The sequence below is a fragment of the Sesamum indicum genome, linkage group LG3 (assembly GCF_000512975.1).
Source record: "Sesamum indicum cultivar Zhongzhi No. 13 linkage group LG3, S_indicum_v1.0, whole genome shotgun sequence".
Classification (NCBI taxonomy): domain Eukaryota; kingdom Viridiplantae; phylum Streptophyta; class Magnoliopsida; order Lamiales; family Pedaliaceae; genus Sesamum; species Sesamum indicum.
This window is the reverse complement of record NC_026147.1, coordinates 2016936-2041476: the sequence shown is the minus strand read 5'-3', so window position 1 is coordinate 2041476 and position 24541 is coordinate 2016936. Positions and strand designations below refer to the sequence as shown.

The following is a 24541-nucleotide window of genomic DNA, read 5'->3' as shown; positions in this document are numbered from 1 at the left end:
CTCTATCCCTGTTCTTGATGCAAAGGCAAAAGGCTAGAAATCAGAAGCTCACATGCGTATCCAAAGCATATGGTTTCTCTGTTCTTTCAACTCTGTAGTAAAATTAAACACGTAAACAATTATTACTAGGCCATGAAATATTAATGATAATTGACTCTTAATTCAGTGTATCAATTTTCTGTGTATGTTTGGTAGTTTCTTGCAAGTGTACGAACAATTATCCATGTTCCCATTGATTTTTTTCTTCAATTAAAAATCAATTACTCGATTAGTTTGTTTTAAAAAAAAAAAACTTGCATTATTTACAAAAAATTTTAAATCTCTCATATCGATATTTTTTTTTAAAAAAGAGAACTCGATCGGATAGAATTTTACAGTGTTAGATACCTTAAGGTATTTGACCTGATCTACCCGAATCTAATACATCCGACCCAATAACCACCGCTACTATCAACGCGTACCTCACAAATGAAATTACTGCCATAGGGTTTAAGTATAATTATCCTAAAAATGAAGGGGGTCTATAGCAATTAACCCATGAAAGTAGTGAAAAACATAACCAGAAAAGAAAGTAATGGAAAGCATAATCTTTCAATCAATGTGTAATCTTTGGGATTAAGATGCAAAGCAAAGAATAGTCTTTGTCCTTACTTTGGACAAAACCAAGAAGAAAGTTAGGAACAAACACATTTATTATGATCTTGCAAGTAAAGCTAAGCAGCCCATGCAATGTTTCTTCTGCAACATATAAATTTACATGATCTGTTCATCATCAGCTAATACTATTTGCATTGTAGATTCTTACATAAATACAGGAAAATTCTTATTACTGTCAATGGAGAATGTGTGGGGAGTCAACGGGAAGAATGGTAAGAGAAGCACTGGAAATATGGTATTTGAACATGTAGTGCCTTCTTCCTGCTGGACTGAGGATGCTGATTGCCACCGTTTGCTGATTGATCTTCCCGGTACGGGGAAATACTTTGAAAGTATATGTTTTTATTGGAAAGAAGAGGATTTTTGAATAATATTCGTGCGGGATATTCTAGAGTGGTACTTTTGAGGACTTGTGCAGAACAATTTAGTTATAATGTTTGTTTGGTGTTGAATTTATCTGATTTATGTGAGTTTTTGTGATGTGTAAGGATTCAAGAAGGAAGAAGTGATGGTTCGAGCTGATGGTGATGGCTATGTAGTAGTGGTAAGCGGAGAGAGGGAGACGAACTGTAACAAAGTCGTCCGCTTTGTGGAGTCTTTTAAGGTACCTGCAGATTCTAACAGTGAGGAAATCAGTGCCATTTTTGAGGATGAAATCTTTTACATAACTATACCTAAGAAGAAAGATGTCCCGTCTGTTCGTGAAGGAAATCAGAACAGTGTGTCTGATCATTCGGACAACGTTAACAGTGGTAATGCTAATAACAATGCAATTGATCAGAGGCACCAAGGAACAACCCAAGAAGAAGAAGAAGAAGAAGAAGAAGAATTTCATGATGCGGAGTTAGCACATAAGTGGAACGAGAGCAGTCTACATGAGAAACTATTGAAGAAGCTAAAAGAAAACAGAATCGTTGTCTTAACAGCTGTTTTAGCATTTTCACTAGGATTTCTTGCGTCTCGTTTTTGCCAGTCGAATGCACAGGTTGAAAAATCTGAATGAGTTCTGGTTTTCACTGTCCTCCTTTGTTATCAACTTCTACGGATATTGTCAAAACTGCACGTAGCTCAACTATTTTTCCTAACAGAAATCCAGAAATCTTTCTTACAACATTATCCGAAACTTTGTAATGTCTAGAAAAAACACATAAAGAAAAACATTTCATTAGTAGCTACAGAAATATCTCATGCGTCCCATGAGAAATTTACAAGCATCAGTGCAAGAACTTTTTATCTTACAAGGATCAGATTCCAAAACAACTCCACCAATTCGTAAAGGTGAAAATACTGCACTGAGATCCTTTCATTTCTCAAATGTAAATGAGGAAGAAGCTTCTTGTTAATGTGTCTAAAGTGTGTGAAGAAAATATTACATGCCCGAAATGTAGTAAATGTATGCTTCAAGCCAGAAAAGAATCAAAGAATAATAGACACATTATATGTGGTCTGAACAGGAAACTATAAAGGCAGATTAGGTATTATGAGTTTGTATGATTTCTTACTGCTAAACTCGTTGCAAGAACGCACTAATCAGTAGTTTATTCGTGAATGTTCACAAAGGAAGAGTATTAAGACAACATCATTATCCAATCAACTAAACTATATACTTCCCAACTGCAGAAGTCAGACAATTTAGTGGGAATCCAATCACAAAACAAACAAGTTTGTGTAGTTAAGAATTAGGCGATTCGGACATGTCCCAGAAATGGTAAGAAGATATAGAGCCACACAAAGAGACAACTTCATCTGCACAATAATCCTAGTTTTCCACATAATGTGATGAAAATAATGAAAACTGAGTCTTGGCAGTGTTGACAAGGGAGTTGAAGATTAAGAACCTGAATCAATAAAGAAGATGCTTTTGTGCAACTTTTTCCACTGTGCTGCTGGAAACTTTTGACAAAAAGGAGGTAGACGCGTCGGAGGCGGAATCATGTGCTTCTAGGAGCATCTTATTGCTGCAAGATATAAAGGGTCTGGTTTAGTCAATATTTCTACATAGAAAGCTTGATAACGGAGCAGATCTCACTGATGCACAGTAGGGAATAAGCTATTTGGGAAGAATATATGCTCTTCCTTTGAGTTTAAAGAGCAATGTAATCTGTTTGAAAAAAGCATTATATATACAGAAAGTTGATTGGGCCAACACATTTTAACCATATGCCTCATTGTTCTTTTTTCCTAAACCAGGTACGATTGCAGCTAATGCAAGATTAAAGCAGATTGACATTCTTGAAACGGCTAATTCCATCGCTGAAACTGTATAACATGTTGGCTCTGAGATAATATGATACTGATATCAGACTGAATCTGCAGCAACAAGAATGATATGAGCTGCTGTATTTTCCCATCTTCATCCGATGCCCTTGAGGACGGTATTGGTTGCTTTAGCCGTTCAAGTTCCTTGTTTCCATCTTATATGGAATGGTAGCATATACCGTTAGAGAAAAATGTTGATGAAATTTAATGCAAAACAAGATTCCATTTATCTTAACATTCTGCAGGGACATTAAACTTTGTTTTTACTACATTTTCTAACCACAGTAGAACAGAACAAACTACAGAGCAACCTCTAGGTATTACAGGAACAGAGGGCTAACAATCATACTTTGCAGTCTTCTTAATCCAAGAATAAGTAGTGAATAACACAGAAGGCTAGGTAGAATCTAATTGGTGTTTTGGCTGTTCTAGACATTTTATTACTACCATTATCCTAAAAAATACTTAATTATCCCATGAAGTAGATCCAATGTCTCTTTGTTCACATAACAGACTATTGGAGCATAACTTCAGACAAAATCCAACTCTGTACCTGCAGCCTTTCCAATTCAACAAACCAATGACAGCATTATATAATACACTCATGCAAGAAAACCATTCTCCACTACCAAAGAGTAAAGCCAAATAAAAACTATAAAAAGCATTATTATTGAAACTTAAATATTATAATCAAATTGTAGTGTGAACAGGAAGATGTAGCCAAGAAGCTCTATTTGAGGACCCAAAACCATAAAGGAGGTACAAAATGAAAAGTGGGAGTGATAAAATATGGAAAAGCAAGAAAACTTCAGTGGAGAGAATAGAATCCAATCTCCTCTCTCTCTCTCCCTCTCTCCATCTCACACACACAGACACAGTGCACAAACAAATTACTAACATTCTGCTGTCACATTCCGCATCCACATCCCAAGACACTCATACCCACCATTTCTAGTCACAGCTAAAAAGGGGCCTCCCAAGAAAACAAACGAAATCAAGAAAAGAAAACAGCAGAAACAGTTAAACCAAGCATTGCTATTTCCAAAAGAGATCATTTAATACCGAAGAGAAAAGCTTGAAAAAAAAGAAAACCAGAAGAAAGCACCTCCATAACCCACACCAACTCGACATCATGAAACCGTGATGATGTCGTCTGACCATCCTCCGCCGCTCCCCGACCAGCACAAGCCACCCACCACCGTCCGCAGGCTTATTGTCGAAGTGATTGAGGCGCGAGACCTCCTCCCAAAAGATGGCCAAGGCAGCTCCAGCCCGTATGTTGTGGCAGATTTCGACGGTCAGAAAAGGCGAACATCCACGGTGGAGAGAAATCTTAATCCTGTATGGAACGAGGCCTTACAGTTTGTAGTTTCCGACCCGAAAACCATGGAGTTTGAAGAGCTCAATGTCGAGGTTTTTAATGATAAGAAGCTCAGCAATGGGAATGCAAGAAAGAACCATTTTCTGGGGAGAGTGAAGTTGTATGGATCGCAGTTTGCTAAGAGAGGGGAAGAAGGGTTGGTGTATTTTACATTGGAGAAGAAGAGTGTGTTTAGTTGGATTAGAGGGGATTTAGGTTTGAAGATTTATTACTATGATGAGATGGTAGAGGAGGAGCAGCAGCAGCCGCCGCCACCCCAAGAGCAGCAGCTCCCGCCGCAACCGCCGCAGGAGCAGCCACAGGGGCCGGAGGAAGTGATGAAGAAGCCAGTGTTGGTGGTTATGGAAGAGCCTCCACCTATGCCACTACCGAACCATACACCAATGGAGCCACGAGAGCATTCACCGCCCCTGGTCAGGATTCATGAGCCTCCACCTGAAAATGGGCCTCCGCCGGAGAATGTTCCGCCGCCGGAATTCTCCCCGGATGTGAGAAGAATGCAGATGGGAGGCAACGGCATGAATGGCCCCATGGGCGGAGAGCGGGTGAAGGTAATGCGGCGTCCGTCAAATGGAGACTACTCGCCAAGAATAATCTCAGGGAAGTTCGCCGGTGATGGTTCGGAGAGAATTCCGGCTTTCGATTTAGTCGAACCGATGCAGTACTTATTTGTAAGAATAGTTAAAGCCCGGGGGCTCTCCCAGAACGAAAACCCGCACGTGAAAATCCGCACTTCGGGCCATTTCGTCCGATCGAAGCCCGCGACTGTTCCGCCGGGCAGCGATCCAGCAAACCCAGAGTGGCACCAAGTATTTGCTCTGGGTTACAACAAGGAAACCGCCGCCAATTCCACTCTCGAAATATCCGTTTGGGACGGCCCGTCGGAGAAATTCCTCGGCGGCGTCTGCTTTGATCTCTCCGACGTACCAGTACGGGACCCACCTGACAGCCCACTGGCCCCTCAATGGTACCACCTAGAAGGCGGCGCCGGCGAAGACCAGAACAGAGTTTCCGGCGATCTGCAGCTGTCAGTCTGGATCGGCACACAGGCCGATGACGCATTCCCAGAATCCTGGAGCTCCGACGCGCCACAACCCTTCGTATCTTACACGCGGCCAAAGGTGTACCAGTCGCCTAAACTATGGTACCTTAGAGTCACCGTCATTGAAGCTCAAGATCTTCACATAATTCCCAATTTGCCCCCACTGACGGCTCCTGAGATTCGGGTCAAGGGGCAACTCGGGTTTCAGTCAGTCCGAACCCGGAGAGGGTCCATGAGCCACCACACCTCCGCGTTTCACTGGAACGAGGACTTGATCTTTGTTGCTGGGGAGCCACTCGAGGATAGTCTCATTTTGCTTGTGGAGGATCGCACGGGCAAAGATCCAGTGCTTCTCGGGCATGTCTTGATTCCCGTGGGTTCAATCGAGCAGCGGCTTGATGACCGCCACGTGGCAGCAAAATGGTATGGTTTGGAAGGTGAGCCAGGAGGGGGTGGGTCCTATTGTGGGAGGTTGCATTTGAGGATGTGTTTGGAGGGAGGGTATCATGTGTTGGATGAAGCTGCCCATATTTGTAGTGATTTTAGACCAACAGCCAAGCAGCTTTGGAAGCCTGCAGTTGGAGTGTTGGAGCTAGGAATTCTCGGTGCTAGGGGATTATTGCCTATGAAATCCAAGGGCAATGGAAAAGGCTCTACTGATGCTTATTGTGTGGCCAAGTATGGCAAGAAATGGGTTCGGACTCGAACCGTTACGGATAATTTTGATCCAAGATGGAATGAGCAGTACACATGGCAAGTCTACGACCCATGTACGGTCTTGACGGTGGGGGTGTTTGACAATTGGCGTATGTTTGCCGAGGCCGGTGAGGAGAAGCCAGATTGTCGCATTGGTAAAGTACGGGTACGAGTTTCCACATTGGACAGTAATAAGGTCTACATGAATTCGTACCCTTTGATGGTGTTGTCGCGGAGTGGGTTGAAGAAAATGGGCGAAATTGAGTTGGCTGTCCGATTTGCTTGCCCATCCTTGTTGCCCGACACTTGTGGTATTTATGGGCAACCGTTGCTGCCGCGCATGCACTATATTCGTCCTCTTGGGGTGGCTCAACAAGAGGCATTGCGTGGGGCTGCCACGAGAATGGTGGCTGCGTGGTTGGCTAGGTCCGAGCCGCCATTAGGGCCGGAGGTAGTCCGGTACATGTTGGATGCTGATTCACACAGTTGGAGCATGAGGAAAAGCAAGGCTAATTGGTTTCGGATAGTGGCCGTCCTAGCTTGGGCTGTCGGGTTGGCAAAATGGTTAGACCATATTCGGAGGTGGAGGAATCCAGTTACAACGGTACTAGTTCATGTTCTATACTTGGTCCTTGTTTGGTACCCGGATCTGATTGTTCCGACCGCATTTTTATACATATGTTTGATAGGAATTTGGTACTATCGGTTCAAGCCAAAAATACCAGCAGGCATGGATGTTAAACTCTCTCAAGTGGATACGGTTGATCCAGACGAACTGGACGAGGAATTCGACACGTTCCCAAGTTCAAGACCGCCTGAGGTCGTTCGGATCCGATATGATAGGTTGCGGATATTGGCAGCAAGGGTTCAAACAGTGTTGGGTGATTTTGCAACTCAGGGTGAAAGAATCCAAGCCTTAGTCAGCTGGAGGGACCCCAGGGCAACAAAATTGTTCATAGGAGTGTGCTTTGCAATTACGATAATTTTATATGTCGTGCCACCTAAAATGGTGGCAGTGGCCCTCGGATTCTACTTCCTCCGCCACCCTATGTTTCGGGATCCGATGCCACCGGCTAGTTTGAGTTTTTTCAGGAGGCTTCCTGGCTTGTCCGATAGGTTAGTATAGTGCAATAATTTGGGATGAAAATGTGAAAAACCACAAATTGTGGGAGTGGTGGGGGTAAGGACTTGGAGGTCTGAAAAACTTTTGCTAAGCCCCTTTTTTTAAGGAAAGGGTGGGATGTAATAACCTTGGAGGAAGTGAAAAAAGTGGAGAAAATTGTGGGGTTGTTTTTTTCTTAGGCAATTGAGTTCATTGACCAATTATTGAAAATAAGGAAAAAGTAGAGGGGGTCAGTTGAAATGAGGGGGGGATTTTAGTGTAATTTTGTCGTCAAAAGTACAGACATTGATTTTTGATTCTATCTTATGTGTGTGTGTTTATATATATATCTATAATCATGGGTTTTTACCTGTGCTGAAATAATCATAACTGCTGAAAATAAAAGTGTCAAAGGTGGTATTTGGCACTTGACTGATACTGCACACACAGAGTGCTGATTGTTACTATTGTTGCTAGTGACAATTTTGGCACTACATAGCTAATATTGTCGATCAAATCAAGAGCTTAAAGTCGCATTTTCCAGCTGTGTTTATTCAAGTATCTTTTGTTAACAAGAACTGCCCAAAAAGAGCATCATTAATTGAATAAAACGTCCCATAATGTCTTTAAGTGGACTTGTGAGGTGTTCTCATGTGGATAAATTAAATTCTTGAATTTGGGCATTATAATGTTGAAAAAAGAAATGAGTCCTCCTATTACTTACATCATTTAACAACTACTATATATATATATGGTAAAATTGTAATTTAACCCAATAATATGATAAATGAGTAAAAAAATCTCTACAAAAAATAAAGTAGCAAATTATCTCCTATATTTTAAAAAATGAAGCAAATTACCCCTATCTAAACCATTAATAGGAGGTAATTTGATTCATTTTTTGAAACAAGGGGAGGGGGGTAATTTGCTAATTTTGAAAGCTGACACCAAAAATTCGTGTAATTACTCAAAATAATAGAGGAAGACAGTGTAATTAACCCTTGATAACGTTACTCGTTTCTATTAATATATGTCCTCTGGCCTAAATGGATAATTCATCTTTGCGGACAGGAAATTCCCAAATTTAAGCAAAACAGGAAGTTGGATTACATGCCAAAAATTTCTTGAAAATGCACGAAAATAGGATACTCTCACATTCCCACCAGCCCATCACTTTCTGGTTTGTTTATGTCCAATCTTTCTTGCATTTCAGTTTTAAGTATAAATAATCAGCCGCGTTCCCGTTGAAGCATGAATCATTACCAGAACATCTGGGAATGAAGCAAAAATTCCACGACAGCCCAATGATTGGGAATTCTAGGTTGTGTTGAGTGTCTTCTTCTGATGAACATTTGAATGAAAAAAAAAACAAAATACAAAAAAATGCGGTTTCATATTTGTGTCTGATGGTCAAATTACATTCTGCCCTTTTCACTTCAGGTGTAGGTGAGCTGCGAGCCGAGGGATGGGATGAACGACAGATAGTCAGAGGAACAATGACACGACAGCCAAAACTGACGAGGAGAAGAAGCATGAAACGGAAGAGAAAGATGAGTGCAAAGACGAGGATGAGAAAGGAGAGGAAGATGAAGAGAAAGCTTCTCACAAGGAAAAGGAAGATACGGATCCAGATGAGAAGACGGCGAAGAATCCTTAAGATCAGAAGGATCCAACCACAGTGAAGGTCCAGTACGACAAGATCGAAAGCAAGATGGCAAAATCTTTAAGCAGATTAATAAAGATGATAACTTTCTTTTTTTTCAATGGGTGAAGTAGCTGTAGGGTATGAAAACTAATATGTTCATGTATGTGCTCTATACTTGACAGAGAAACAGAGTAATTTTAAAAAATGTATATGAAAACGTAACGATTTTACTGCCCAAACACTTCTCAGAGCACATGTACAATTTCAGCAAACAGAAGTTAACTAGACAACTAACGTATAGGGCAACGGTATATCCACAATGTAAAGAAAGAAATATTTAAACACTCGAAAGACAGGATGCAACGTCGACAAAGCTTATATAAAACCTCAAGTCCCGAGCAGGAGTGGAGAAGTTAAGACAGGTTAGGCTGGGAAGCCTGGAGAAGTCCATCACGAATCTGAGTTGCCACATCACGAACGGCACCCGGGCCATGAGGAATGAACACAGCCGACGATTTGGAGGTAGCGCCGATTTCTTTCATTGTGTCGAAGTATTGGGTAACAAGGACCATATCCATAACATCTTTTGCAGTGGTGCCAGGGACGTTAACTGAGAAGCCAAGCACGCTGTCTCTTAGTCCGTCCACAATTGCCTGACGTTGGCGAGCAATACCCAAACCTGAGAGGTATTTCGCCTCTGCTTCACCTTCAGCTCTTTTGATTTGCAGAATCTTTTCGGCTTCTGCTTTCTCGTTAGCAGCCACCCTCAGCCTGGCAGCTGTAGTGTTGAAAATTAGTTATAAATTGGAAGCACATGCAGGTCAAAATGAAAAATGATGAATTGAGATCCGTATTTGCACATAATCTTAGTTCTATGGTTCAAAATGTGGCTTATAGCTTACTGCTTGAACAAGAAGATTATGAATTGAACCTAGAAACTCCAAAGCAGTAGAGTACACCAGAAGTAATAGTATATATTCCCCCAATCCCAAAATATTTTTAGTTTACCCGTTATCGTATATAAAGTAATAATTCCATGTATAAAAGATCCTCCGAATTGTTAACGTTGTGTAGAAAATTAGTTTTGAATTATTTTGAAGAAAACAAAGTATGGAAAATCAGAACAGTAACCTGGAGACTGGTCTACCAGAATTGTCTGAAAATGCAAACTCTACACTTTACCTGCGTTGATCTCATTCATAGCTCTCTTAACGTGCTCGTCTGGCTCTATGTCAACAATTAGCGTCTGAACAATTTCATACCCATACGCAGACATGGCCTGCAAACACACATGAAAAGAAAATCAACACTAGATATTCAAGAATGATCTTCATCGACTTCCATTAGCGTCGCTACAGAAGTGTCTTTACCTTTTCAAGTTCATCCTCAACAGCCTTGGCAATTTCATTTTTCTGCTCAAAAGCATCGTCAAGATTGAGCTTTGGAACGCTGGCCCTTATGACTGGATAATCAGAAAACATTTACAGGTCATCAAAGTTGTGCACAATAAACTTAAGTCATTCGTAATTAAATATCTAAGCAATGAACCATAATGGGGTCGACTGGAAGAACAGAAATGTACCGTCAAAGACATAAGCCTGAATCTGACTTCTTGTGTTGCTCAGTTTATAAAACGCATCACTCGCCTTATCTGCAAGCGCTCGGTATTGAATTGAAGCCACTACGTTCACAAATACGTTATCCTGAAGACCAATTGTTGTTCAGGTTTATTAGTATTGGCGTCATCAACTATCCAAAACAACATCAAAACTTATGCCCCGACAGCGTCCAATGACTTTGGACGAAACATTAAATGCAAGAGGACTACAAGAATTTAGCAACATCCAAGCAAAACAACTAGAGATAGACAATCTAAAAAAATCTACCCTTTTCTTGGCCATGAATGAAAATTTGAAATAGTTTCACACTAACAACAAAATTTCCAAGAAGAACCAAACCTTAGTCTTGGTTTCACATCGCACGTCTAATTGCTGCAGGCGAAGCGAGAGATGGCCAGCCAACTGGCTTCCTAGGAACCAAGGCAAACAGTGGCACCCTGGCTCTAGGACTTCATCAAATTTGCCAAACCGCTCCTTAATGGCGACGGTGGATTGGTCCACTTGAACACAGCAGAATAAGTTCCCCATATCCTACAGAATTGCGGACAAACACTGAATCTCAATACTTATGTATGACCTCAAAAGGTGGCACGCTGCTACTCCAGCCCAGAATGTTATTTATCAAAAATACCTCGTTAAAGACATTTATGAGTTGGATTCAGACATATAGACCAATACATAAGCCCTATAAATCAAGACAAGTTCTTGCTTATACAGAGAAACACAGACAAATAGTTTGAAGAAAAGGGTTTATTAACATGGGATCAGCGGTTTCATACAGCATGATTATCACCCATCCCGGCTCTAAATCTCTCAAAATTGAGCCCATCAAACATGCAATAATCGAGTGGAGAAAACGCATACAAGCAAAATTGAAGTGGCCGAACAGAACAAGCGTATCTATGGATTGACAAAACAACCAAACACATAGAAGAGTTCAAACAAGAAATTCAGCTCCTACAACTATGTTCTTGATTCCAAGAACCCAATTCTCCATGAATTTCCACAATTCCCACAGACCCCAGAATCATTCTTGAATCAAGATTCATCATCCAGAGAGAGAGAGAGGACTTACAGTTTGGCTAGGGATGAAATTGATTCAGAAGGCGCTTTCACAGTGTGTGTTTTTTCTCGCCAAGATATGTGTTTTGGTCGTGAATTTGCAATTATTATATATAGGGTACCAACACAAGGAATCCAAACATAGTGAACTTCTATCATAAGAAACATCACCTGTAATTTACCAATTTACAGAAATTTAAATACTAAAATAACTCAAAGTTTGGATTTTTGCATTTGTCACTATTTGGGGATATCGGCATTTGTCACAACCATGTAAGGATGGATATTTTTTTGTCCGTATGTTATATCCAAAACTAATTAGCTCATCAAATCAAAATAAGGAAAGGAAAAATGCAAGTAAATTTTCTTATGATATCGTAAATGAGCAAATTATTCTCTTATGAAAAAATAAATAGCGGTTTGTCTCCCTATATTTTTTAAAATACAACAATTTATCCCCCTATAATTTTTGAAATGAAGCAATTTACCTTCATTTTAAAAAATATAAGGGAGTAAATTGCTATATTTTTTTTATAAGGGGCTAATATGCTCATTTTCAATATCACAGGGAGTAAATTACTATTCACCCAATAAGGAAATATATACATTATCTAAGAGTTGTTTGAAATAGTTCAATTTAAGTGTTTATCAGCTTTCTTTTATTGAAATTTAACTGAATAAAGTATTTTTATTTACAGTTTTATGTTTTTTAGCCTCTTAAATTGAGCTTTTTCCATTTAACTGAGAAATTTTTGCAAAGTACTCAAATTTCATTTTTTTTTTAGGGTAGCTACTTCCCTCGAGATTTGACATAATTATAAATACCCTTTTATTTATTGATAAAGTATAAATATACCCGTCAATTGCAAAAAGACTATGTAGCCCCTAGACGATGAAGCGAAAATTACTATTTTACCCTTGTTGATTTAAAAAACATTTGCAAAAAAAAATGAGAGTTAGTAAAGGAAATAATTTATAGGATATATTAGTCTACAAGAATATTTTAGGAAAAATGAAAAAACTATAAAATTATGATTTCTAATACAAAAGAGCATTTATGTCAGTTCACCACATAATTGGTTGGAACCCTAATAGATGTTAATGAAATGAGCTCGTTGTTAGATGAATGCTAAATTGATTCAGGTACTTCTAATTTCCCAACAAAAAAATATATTTGTAATTATGTCAAATTTTATGATAACGAGATAATATTTATAAAGAAAAGAATCTTTATTTGCAAATAAAATTTTATTTTTAATATATTTAAAAAAAAATAGATTTCTAAATTTAGAAAAAAAAGATTAGAAAGAGTAGGGTTCATGAGATGAGAAAAGTTCAATTTAAAAGTCAAGTAGACAAAAAAGTCATCTTAAATCATAAAAGATGTCTATGATCTTATCCTTACAATGAATGGAGTTGGAAAATATCAAAGTTGACCAATGAGCGTTCAGGAATTAACTAGGGGAAAACTTTAAGAAACCGTGTGAAGATATTAATGTATCATAAAATTCTCAAATCAAATTTAGTCGAATCAAATTAATTATATAGCAAATGTATTATAATTATCATGTGATTATTAATTTTTTTTAATTATATATCAATAATACGACAAATATATTATATTTAATATATAATTAATTCAAACACGATGACACCCAATCTCGGTTAAAATTTCCGACATGATTGTTCTTAATTTCCTTGTCAATGTTTAAGGAATTTCGTGGAATTTCTTGCACATTGTTGTGACAATGACCTCTTCTTGGAAGTCATATATATGTTTGGATCAATACTCGAAATTTAATTTAATTTATTGGTAGAATCGCATTTTATACTTATTTCATGTAATATTTTGATCTATTTTGCGACCAAATGCTCCTAATTAAATATTATTTTGTTGCATTAGGACAAATGAAATGGAAAATGAAGAAAAGCACCAAAATAAAAATTCGGACAAGACTCAAACTCAATTTTGACAAGAATTTGGAGCTGCTTGGACTACCTTTTGATAAATGAGGAGTTTAACTAGGATTATAATTTTATTTCCATAAGTCTTTTAGTTCAATTAAGAATTTACTTTTAATCCTAGTAGAATTAGGTATCTAGCTATTATAAATAGGTGATGTAATTCACTTTAAGATACAACTTTTGAACTCTTCTATTTCTCTTTATTTTTATAATATTTTTTTGTTTTGTTTTTCGTGCGTTCTTTCATTAGCATGTCTAGCTAGTTCTCTTATTCCAGTTGAAGACTTGGTGAATGTTTAAATTCAACGAGTTGTGAAATCTAATTTATGCTTTCTACTTTTATTTATATTGGTATTTGTGTTGTTCTCTGTGCTTTTATTACAAATAATCTGATTCATTGTGAAAAATATTTGTCTAGCCAATTGAACTTGCAAATCCGTAATTGTTTGTTTAGTTCGATAACTAGTGGTAACATAGCATAATTGATTATGTAGAAGTTTTCGATTATGTTGTGGGGAATCCACAATCTAACTTAAATAAATCCTCGTAGGAATTTATTGGTTAGAATTGGGCCTTTCTAGTTTTTAATACTGTCTGTAAATTAAATCTTGGGGACGTTCCCAAAGTTGTTTACTGATTAGGGATTTAGTCAACGGACGTTCCTTAACTATCCACAAGGTAAGGAAATATGAGGTTGTTAGGTCGTACCAATGGCCATAACCAATTTATCTATCATGAATGATTGTAATCTTTGCATCTATGATCGACCGTGGAATTAAGCATGATCCTATCTTTAACTGGAATACTCTTATCTTATATTTATTTCTTCTAATTTTATTAGCTTTTTAGTTTAATTTAGTTTTTAATTTTTATTCTTCTTCACAATCATAAACCCCCTAATTATTCTTACTTTTGAAGGAATTAATTTAAAACCAATACCTGTGGATTCGACCCTACTCACACTTCTACAAAAGTGTTCGTAGGAATTATTTTTGGTGGATTCGACACCCATCATTTATATTTATTATTATTATGGTCATTATTCGCTAAGCTATTAGTATTATGTCATGACACTAAATAAAAATTAAATTTTTATTATATTATAAAAGGACTACAGTTTAAAAATTGTAGTAATTTCATACTATTAACCACAATTAAATATAATCAAAGTAAAAACTTAAAATTTTACCATGATTGATTAATATTCACATGATTTTTAGCTATATCCAAATCATTTGTCATAGTTTTAGTCATGTTTTGACCACACCTATAAAAACAACAATAATTAATGACTATTGCGAAGCCGTGATTAATTTGTATTTACTATGATTTTTTTAATTATAATAATTAATAGCGAAAAATTATATTTTTTCTAATGCGTGCAAGGAAGAATAGATGATACATGCACCATATATAACTTAATTAATTTGAATAGTACATAATTAATTAGACCAAGTCTAAATTTATTGATGGACTGAGGCTCCAAGACTAAAACCCAGAAATAATTAAAGTATCTAGCTAGTGTTCATTGGAGAAATGAACAACTAGTTTTAATTCTATATGTTTGTCAACCCATATATATAATAATTGTATTTTCATTTTTTTCACAATAAATTATTGTTACGTAAGTATCATAGTTTATAGGGTTAATTATATTTTGTCATTCAAATATGATTATTTTTATATCTAATATTTTTTTCATGTTAATTTATTATATCAACTTTTTAAAATTTTGCACATATTCATTTAGGGAAAAATCCAGAAATCCTTTTGTGATAATAGGAATGATAAAAAAACTCCCTATTAAAATTAAAGTATCAAAATCCCCCTATAATATAAAATAAAGTTAAAAAAAAATCCCTCCGTACAAAAATTGGCCACACGCGCTTTAACTGTAATTTTCTATATGAAAGTACCTTTTTTTTAATATTCTTACCCTTCTCTCACATTTAATATATATTATATTATATATGTATTAATAATAAAATATTATTTTATATAATAATCAAGTAATTATTTATATAATAAAATATTATTTTAATTAAATTAATTAAAAATTAATTATATATATACAAAAAGGAAAAAACGTCTTTGCCGCTGCTGTTGCTGAAGAGGAGGGCGCGACGCCCTCCTCACCGACCTGTCGCCCAATGCAGCGAGGGCAATTGCCGTTGCTGGGCGACACGGTCTCCCTTCACTTCTGGGCAACCAACGTCACCCAAATGGACGTTGGGGAGAGGGGAGGGGAAGGGAAGGTCGCCCAAATGGGCGGTGGGGTGATTATTTATTTATAATATAAGGGTAATTTTTTATATTTAAATTTTATAGGGGAATTTTTGATATTTTGATATATCATAGAGGGTCAAAATAGATTTAACCCTATTAATTTATAATTATTTTTCAATCATGGTTTTTGTTGAAAATAAATCACATACAATGCATATATGATATTTTATATATATACACAATATGTGATGCTTTTTTGGTAGAAAAGTCAATTAAAAAAAAATCATATATGATGGTAGAAAAATCAATTAAAAAAAAATCATATATGATAAAGTGCAAATTTCGCAAAGTTGAGATGGTAAATTGACATCAAAGAAAGTTTCGACGACAAAGTATAAAAATGGGTATGATTTGAATACCAAAATATAATTTACTTTAATTTATATATACTTTACAATATATTTAAATCTTTTTTCTGAAAAATAAAAGTAGACAAATAATATGCACAATTTGTATAGATAAATTGCAATATCAATTTGTAATGAAAATTTCGAATTATTTGTCCGAGGCATGCAAAGCAAGTGAAAATCTACAAAATTTACGAACATTCCGAAAGTTATTCATTAGCAACTCACTCCAAAAAAAATTACTATCGACTACAATATTAATAATTATGATTAAAAATCAAAATAAATAATAATATTAATCACAATTAAATAAAATTAATATAAAAAGTCAACTTTTCTATCATAAAAAAAAAAATTATTTACCACAACTAAAAGCTATAGTAAAAGTATTTGAGCCATGATAAATATTTTAGTCACCTTCGCAAAAAAATCACGACCAGCCGTCGTTGCATGACTGTGGTCAACTGCTATTTATTATTAATTATGACAATTAATTATGGTTAAAAATGTAATATTTCTTGTAGGGCCAACATATTTTGAGGAAGATTAGTATTTTTCTTTATTTCCAAAATTTATAAAGTTAGGGACCACAAAACTAATTAACAAAAACTTAAAATCCTTATTATAATTTAAAGTAATGTGACCTAATCTAAAATTATTTTCTCTTCCCTAACATTTGTATTCTAAGATTTTAACTTTTTTTATTTATTTTTGTTGTTATTGATGGGCTCGAAATGAACATCATTCTCAAAATGCCAATACCATAAATAATATAAATATCTCTTTCTTGTCTTGCCCCAATGTTTCACTAAATTAATTATCAACTTGCTGTCCTATAAAATTTTCACAAAAAATATCACAATTATTCAAAAAAAAAAAAATAAAAGAATAATAATCATATATATATATATATTGTGAAAGTTCTTGAAAATTTCAAAAACTCCATACTTACACAATTATATTAATTATTGGAGGATATTTATAATTTTTTTAATAATGAGATAATAGTTATAAATATGCCAAAACTTTCGGGATTTTAATGTAATATATGTGCTTTTAAATGATTATCTCGATACAGTTTAAACTTTTAAATGAGATGGTAGTTTAATATGACATCAGTGTTAGACCACTAGAAAAAATATGATTTTTCACTACGGTTAATTATTATAATCAAAATGAAGAAATTCGTGAAAAATATAAACAAATCAAAGCTTTGCAATGGCCATTAGCTGTTATTCTACAAATGTGGCCAAAGCATTAGTCATTGCTAAAAATCATGGCGAATATTGACTAAACGTGGTAAAAATTTAAATTTTTGCTTTGATTTGTTTAAATCGTGGTTAGTAGTATTAATTTACCATTATTTAGCTGTAGTCATTTATAATGTAGTGAAAATTCAACTTTTTTGTAGTGGATCGAACATGAGGTTCTGGGTTCGAATTTGATTGCCACCCATTTATAAAGAAAGGTTTCACCTGTATGATTTGTACTGGAGGGGATTGTGTTAAAGATATTAACAATAAATAATTTTTCTATGTAACAACTTAAATTTTCTAATAAATTGGTCGTTTAACACATCTCTTTTTGAGATTCAATTATGGTCTTAAATGCACTTTTTTTGTCCCGTAACATAAGTCATTTGGCATTTTCGTCCTTTAACTTTATAAAGTAGAATTTTGGTTCTATATCTTTCTAATTTTTGCGTTTCGATCTTTTTTTTCGTTGGATTTCACCCATCTCGCTTGTATTTTTGTCCTTTACTTTCTATGCTAATATTTTGATTGTGCATCTTTTATATTTTTACGATTTCAATTCATTATTTCGTTAGAGTTCACCCTTATCACCAGTGAAGGCGAATTTGGTGTAAAAATTTACTACAATTATGAGTAAAAATTACGTTTAAGCCTTGAATTGTTGGTGGGGGCAGTTGGACCACTTGTTGAATATGGCTTGTATTTGCATTGTGTAGATAGTATATCCACAAGTTGTTGTGTGTGAAAGATGTGTTGGTTGGTGATTTCGACTCGTTTGGGACAGTGGTTGCACACCAGTTAGCAGTCACCAGAATTATGATTTCTTGTTCATTTTAGGACAACATTGGAACAAATTCATTTTTACGTGCATCAATCAAATTGTTTGGTGGGGTTGATTTTATTCATCTTTCATGTGATTCTGAGAATCTTGTTTGTCGGAAATTGAGCCCTAAAACAGTTACATAATTTGGTGAGATGAAATAATTGATGAAACCTCTTTTATTCTTTTGCGATTCTTGGAATATATGATGAGATATTCTAAATTAAATTATTCTAGTATCCTTACAATTATCACAATAGTAGAATTTACCCCTTTTCGTACTAGAAAAAATATACCTTTTTAGTATGATTAATTATCATAAATAAAAGTAAAAAAATATTATAGATATTAATTAATTACATATGCACAATGATTATTAATCGTTGTTTCTGCAAATGAGGTCAAAACATTTGCGACAGGTAAAAATTGTGGTATATATTTTGGTCATAGGTTAAAAAAAATTGAATTAAAGTTAGAATAATGGTGTAAAATGGTGATGGGGTGTGCGTATTCGTGCGGAGTGCAAATTATAAGCTGGAAATAACTTAAAAATTGAGAGAGAATAATGCAAGAAAGTGAGAGTTTGAGTGTTAAGAATGATATTACCATAAACTTGCACAAGACCTCTAGTAAAAGGCTTGTACAGAGTTGGATAGGGGGTCCATTACTGAGTGCCATACGCCATTGGAAAGCTTTTTGAGTCACTTGTATGCACGACAAACCTTTGGTGATTTGAATAGGTATTGGCTGAGATCCGTGAGTTGGACTATATCCTACCAAATCTGTCTACAATTTTGGGAATTAGTTATTCTTAAATCTTCCAGCTCATTATCTATCGATTTACCTAGAACCACTTTGAGGTATTTTAGGGTGATATATTCAAATATTTTGGCAAGTTATATAACGTATCCTCACAACTAGACGGTGACGTGCCCGACTGTAATGAGCTTATTTCTTAGGCTTCCCAGCTCAGTAAAGTAGCAAGTAAGCTTGTGGGCCTTTCTTCTGTTGATGGGCTAATTGGGCTATTTATTGGTTGTGTTAGTATGTCTAGCTTGTGGGCTTGGCCCAATAATTTTAGAGGGCATCACACCTCATTTGAAAATTCTCCGTTTGCACCTCACCCCCTTGCTTTCAGGTTTGGACGAAAAATATTGGCATTAGAAAAAATAATTACATAAATTGTTTTGTCTCACCCGTCATTTAGCATTTTCAGGTATATTTTTGTATTTATAAAGGAATAAATATAATATATATATATGTGTGTGTGTGTGTGTGTGGAATATGGTTAACATCATTATATTTTTTTCTTATATGTGCAACATTATAATTACACAGAATATTAAATGTGGGGTCAAATTAAAAATTTATGTAATATTTTTTGTTAACATCAGCATTTTTCTTCTAGATCTTAACGACAAGAAATCAAGTATAAACAATGAATTTTCATAAATATGTAAGTGTAAGTTTAGAACTTCTTTGAAGTAAAATACAATTTTAAATTTTTAGAGGGATTTAAGTGTAATTAACCCTAATATTTATCTGTCTTATTTGTCATAAGGTTTGTACAGTTAATCACGTCTATAAATTCTTTTTATTATATCTTAGTATTTCTCTTATTGCATTTCTAAATATTATATGACCTATTTCAAATATAATGCAGTTATATGTAAAGGTATATAACTTGAAACGGGAAATAGGCAAATATCCTTAGTTGCAAATGAGAAGTTTGAGTGGTTTCTAATCTCAAATTAATATAGTGAGGTGCATCTTCATAACAAAATCGTGAAATTCATATAAAGTTAGATAAGACAATACTTCACATAATGGGACATTGATCAAGTCGCAAGTTACATCATTTGGCGTTGTTTCTCAAAACTATGCCATGTGCCCCCATGCCCTTAATTTGGGAGTTAATGATTGTTTCAAATAAGTTGCATATGAAGAGTTTGAATGACTTGTAAGCCCTGATGCGTCATCTCCTCAGCGGGAAGCCCAAGACAAAATCGTGAGGATCATACGGAGCCAGAGTCAACAATAACCACGAAATAAAATAGTGATTGAATTGCAAGCCACATTATAGAATTTAATTTTGTAATTCTAAAAAGCATTTTTTTATCAAGAATTATAATAATAATTCATAAGGATCATTGAAATTAATCATCTCTATAAAATCCAAATAGATTTTAGTAGTTTTTTTTATATATAGAAATTATACTCAGTTAAGTCAGGATTAAATGCTGCAACCAACTTCACTATCTTATTTGTGTAGGTAAAATTCATTTTACCCATGTGATATCCAAAATATTCAAATAAGTCCCTATAATAAAAAAAATATCATATAACTTACTATAAAATTTTAAAAAGTGCACATTACCCCCTTGTCTCTAGAATTATATTTCATGCGCCCAAAGTGTGGTTGAGTATGTATATTTTGCCCCTAAATGACCAAACTACCACTGACTTTAAATTATACATATTTTAAAAATATAATATAAAAAAAATATTATTTAGTTATATGTGTATATATATATAGAAATTTAAAAAATATAAAACAGAAAATACAGATAACTTGCCGACGGATGGGAGATTGGCGGTGGATGGGGTCTTAAAATACTCGTCGTCAGGCAGGCTTTCCAACGATGGTAGACTCATGTTGAGAAATGGTCAAACGGTTGAGAAAAGATCAATAGAAGATGAGGGCTCGAGTTAGGGTTTTCTTAGCAAAAAATAGATATAACTTGCAAGCGGATAGGAGATTTCCGGTAGGTGAGGTATCTGCTTTCCAACATTGCTAAGCATGTGCCGAGAGGTGGTCAGACGATGGAGAAAAAAGCAATAGAAGATAGGGGTGCGAGTTAGGATTTTTTGAGCGAAAAAATTGAGATAACTCACCAATGGATTGAAAATTTGCAGTAGATGGCGTATCAAAATTCTCGTCTTTTAGATGGCTTTCGAAAGGTGGAGATATTGGAGGAGAAAAAAACTAGAATTAGGATATATACATACAAATATATAATTATTTATATTATTAAAATAATATATTTTAATTTTTGATATGCATGATTAAATCTGAGCCATTAATTTAGATCAAATTAAATACAAGCAATTGACTTAAAAAAGGTATTTTTATTATTACAACATCAAACTCATGTTCAGATGCACTAGGGGCCAGTATGCACCTTTTTAAATTTTACAAGGGGTTATATGATATTTTATTTGACTACAGAAGCCTATTTGAACATTTTAAATATCACTTGGAGGTAATGTGAATTTTACCTCATTTAGCTAAAAGAAAGTTTAAATACCTCGTACTACATTTCACATACGTATCGAAGCACAAAATCACTTTACTTAAACTATGTGGTCGTACTGAACCAAAGTCATCATCCGAGGAAAATCAAAATAGTACAAACACAAATAGGTAATATCCACATCAAACCAAATCCAAACAAGATAGTCTAGGAACGTTCTTCCCTTGAGCTTTCCCTAACACGTTTTTACACTCATAAGTCGCATCATTATCATCTGTCGTGCGGATGTGCATGTCTTCAACAACAATATCAGTGCATGGAAACGTCTTACTACAGTTCAACACGACTGCAGTTTTCTTTCTTGATGTTCCAAGTATCTGTCTGTAAGTGACATTGTTGATCTGTACTGCTGATTTCTATTAAGAAAGGAACAACATTACTTAGTACTTTTTGTCTTTCTGAATGAACATGTATGTCGAAGAGGATATCCTTGATGATTGTATGACAGAAGTAACCTTAGTTTTGCACTGCTGATGATCGCAGTAGAATTGATCGATGATGATTGGATTGGTCGTGTCGTGGTTCACGATTCTCTCGAAGATTATGTGTCTAGCATAGCCTCTGCCTCCCTTCAAAAAAAAAAAAAAGAAATGTAATGAAAACTCATCTAACTTATAAAATTATCGATAATTGACCCACAAATGAGCTAACTTGTTGTATAATTAGGCTTAAAGATAATTTTCGTCCCCTAATTTCAGGTCATTCTCGTTTTAGTCCCCTAAATTACTAGAGTTTCATTTTGGTCCCGTAAAACTGAAAAAATCTAAAATTTTGGTACAAATTTGATCGGAAAGTTGAGTCACTCGTCGGAAAAAGTCACATGCCAAGCATGTGACTTTTTAAATTGGAGCTTGCATTGTGATTGGTTGAAAAAGACGATGTGGTGAAGACATGGCCTGAAATTAGGGGACTAAAACGAGAATGGCCTAAAGTTATGGGACGAAAATTACCTTTAAGCCTTTTATTTTCAGCCAATCGCAATGCAAGCCCCAATTTTAAATGTCACATACCTGGCATGTGACTTTTTCCGGTGAGTGACTCAACTTTCCGACCAAATTTGTACCAAAATTAAAATTTTTTCAGTTTTATGGGATCAAAATAGAACCCTAATAACTTAGGAGACTAAAACGAGAATGACCTGAAATGAAGGGACAAAAATTGCCTTCAACCCGTATAATTATATACCAAATAGAAAAATAATATTTTATCCCATAATTTAGGGTCTTTTCGCTTTTGATCTCATTAGTTATGAGTTTTAGCTACAAAAAAATAAAAAATTAGTGAAAAAAAGAATCAAGGGACAAATTTAATATTGTCACTAATTATGTATATTTAATGAGAAGAACGTTTATTTTGTCATTATAATTTATTTATGATTTTAAGAATTACTATTATTTTGCAAAAATTATTATTAGCAAAAATTAATGACAAAAAAATATACACTAAATTGAAAATACAATAAGTAACTTATGTATTGTGACGACCTAGTGACAATAAATAATAATTGTCATTATAAATGTGTCACTTATTGTATTCAGTGACAACTCTATTTATCATTTTTGTCACTAATTATAATAATTATACAATGATAAAAAATTATGTACTTAATTATATTTTTAATGATTATTTTAAAATTATCAATTGATAATTTTGTCAGAAATATCATATTTTCTTGTAGTATTTTCATTTTTGGTCTCATAACTTCTAAAAAGTAACACTTTTGATTTTAACAGAAATTGACATGTGGCTATTATAACACTTTTGGTTTAATTCGTTACATAATTCTCATTTTTGGTTCCATAACTTTCAAAAAGTATCACTTTTTGTCCTATTGCTTTAAAAAATAGCACTATCGATCCATGTACTACTTAACAGTCACATGACCTTTACTGTTAAATATCTAACAAAAAGGTGTCATGGAACCAAAAAATGCTACTTTTAAAAAATTATGAGATCAAAAGTGAAAAAACCCTAAAGTTACAGTACGAGAGATGCTATTTTTCCTAGGATAAATCTTTCACAATTTGTCACGATATATATAATCTAAAGAGAGTTACAATTCACACAACAAACAAAGCAACCTTACAATGTGAGGAGGGATTTTTCCATATTATTACCTGCCATGTCTTTATTCTGGCGCCATTCTTAGCTCCAACGAACACAGAATCACTGACACTAACATACTCAACCTTATCATCTGCCCCATTCTTGCCTAAACTTCCAATGCTGCAATAAGACCAAGAAAACATCTTAAATCTATACTATCTATACCAAATGTTCTTCGTCAAGAAATCGAAACGTAGTCACAGAGTCGAACCTTATACCGTGTCCAGGTCCACATACTACATTGCTAACCGTCACAAACGATGATCCATCGACTATTGAAATGCAGTCGTCCCCTATATTTTCGTACATTACAAAGTTGTCAAGACAACATTGCATCAATTCAAACTCGTGGTAATAAAAATAAGGGAAAAGTATTATTTTAGTCCGCTAAGTATGCATAAGTTTAATTTTAATCTGATAACTATGTCCATTTTTGTTTAGGTCGAGTAACTTACGAAATTGCTTACTTTTAGTCATCTGATAGATTTTTGGATAATTTTACCCCTATGCAACTTTTGAAAGGCAGTTTTAGTCCATATGCACTCATAGGGGTAAAATTATCCGAAAATCTGACAGAGGATTAAAAATAAGCAATTTCGTAAGTTACTGGACCTAAACAAAAATGGACATAGTTATCAGACTAAAATTAAAATTAGATATAGTTAGCGGACTAAAATAATACCTTTTTTCTAAAAGCAATATAGTTTTCCAAAAATTACCAGTCCCAATTTGAGAATGATCAATGACAACGTTAGTACAGGCCGTAACATGAATGCCATCAGTGTTAGGACTTAGTTCTGGAGCGTCTATCGTTAAGTTTGAGACGGAAAGCGTTCTTATTCCGTTAAGGACAACGTGCATCCTCGGACTGTCCTTAAACGTTAGACCGCCTCCTAAGTGAACGTTGTGCGAGTATGAGATCTCGAAAGCCTGCCAGTTCAAGTGGGATTAATGGATCAACACTTTTTATCCTTTCTTCAGAAGGGG

General features: G+C 34.9%; 4 protein-coding genes and 1 long non-coding RNA gene across 6 annotated transcripts in view; 3 read left to right on the top strand and 2 right to left on the bottom strand.

The window, feature by feature from the left end:
* On the top strand, nt 684-2486 carry LOC105157085 (inactive protein RESTRICTED TEV MOVEMENT 2-like). Its single transcript, XM_011073379.2, has 2 exons — nt 684-968; nt 1146-2486. The coding sequence occupies exons 1-2, from the start codon at nt 758-760 to the stop codon at nt 1658-1660; spliced, it is 726 nt and encodes a 241-aa protein (XP_011071681.2). The 5' UTR covers nt 684-757; the 3' UTR covers nt 1661-2486.
* LOC105157015 (protein QUIRKY) lies at nt 3628-7288 on the top strand. 2 transcript variants are annotated; one of them, XM_011073306.2, is made up of 2 exons: nt 3628-6639; nt 6725-7099. In XM_011073306.2, exons 1-2 carry the CDS (start codon nt 4060-4062, stop codon nt 6953-6955), a joined length of 2811 nt encoding a protein of 936 aa, XP_011071608.1. In that variant the 5' UTR covers nt 3628-4059; the 3' UTR covers nt 6956-7099. The 2 variants fall into 2 exon arrangements, with proteins under 2 accessions (XP_011071608.1, XP_011071607.1); XM_011073305.2 differs by having other exon boundaries at nt 3629-7288.
* Nucleotides 8122-9145, top strand: LOC105157012. Its single transcript, XR_847410.2, has 2 exons — nt 8122-8458; nt 8578-9145. It is a non-coding gene; the product is annotated as an uncharacterized LOC105157012 (long non-coding RNA).
* LOC105157013 (hypersensitive-induced response protein 1) lies at nt 8992-11632 on the bottom strand. Its single transcript, XM_011073303.2, has 6 exons — nt 11477-11632; nt 10741-10932; nt 10365-10485; nt 10153-10244; nt 9965-10061; nt 8992-9560 (listed from the first exon to the last, which is right to left on the bottom strand). Exons 2-6 carry the CDS (start codon nt 10927-10929, stop codon nt 9196-9198), a joined length of 864 nt encoding a protein of 287 aa, XP_011071605.1. The 5' UTR covers nt 10930-10932; nt 11477-11632; the 3' UTR covers nt 8992-9195.
* The window catches only part of LOC105157084 (probable polygalacturonase At3g15720), a 5567-nt gene continuing 2467 nt past the window's right edge, over nt 21442-24541 (bottom strand). The window contains exons 3-7 of the mRNA XM_020693055.1: nt 24274-24484; nt 23766-23847; nt 23566-23674; nt 21904-22017; nt 21442-21804 (exon numbers count right to left, since the gene is read on the bottom strand). Coding sequence (XP_020548714.1) covers nt 21571-21804; nt 21904-22017; nt 23566-23674; nt 23766-23847; nt 24274-24484 — 750 coding nt within the window. The 3' untranslated portion in view covers nt 21442-21570. The remainder of the gene's footprint in view (nt 21805-21903; nt 22018-23565; nt 23675-23765; nt 23848-24273; nt 24485-24541) is intronic.

Coding starts and splice junctions, on each gene's coding strand:
- LOC105157085 (XM_011073379.2), top strand. CDS start 758: ATGATCTGTTCATCATCAGCTAATACTATTTGCATTGTAGATTCTTAC. Junction 969..1,145: donor TTTGCTGATTGATCTTCCCG/GTACGGGGAAAT, acceptor GTGATGTGTAAG/GATTCAAGAAGGAAGAAGTG.
- LOC105157013 (XM_011073303.2), bottom strand. CDS start 10,929: ATGGGGAACTTATTCTGCTGTGTTCAAGTGGACCAATCCACCGTCGCC. Junction 10,245..10,364: donor TCAGGCTTATGTCTTTGACG/GTACATTTCTGT, acceptor CTGATTATCCAG/TCATAAGGGCCAGCGTTCCA. Junction 10,062..10,152: donor TTGAGGATGAACTTGAAAAG/GTAAAGACACTT, acceptor GTGTGTTTGCAG/GCCATGTCTGCGTATGGGTA.
- LOC105157015 (XM_011073305.2), top strand. CDS start 4,060: ATGATGTCGTCTGACCATCCTCCGCCGCTCCCCGACCAGCACAAGCCA.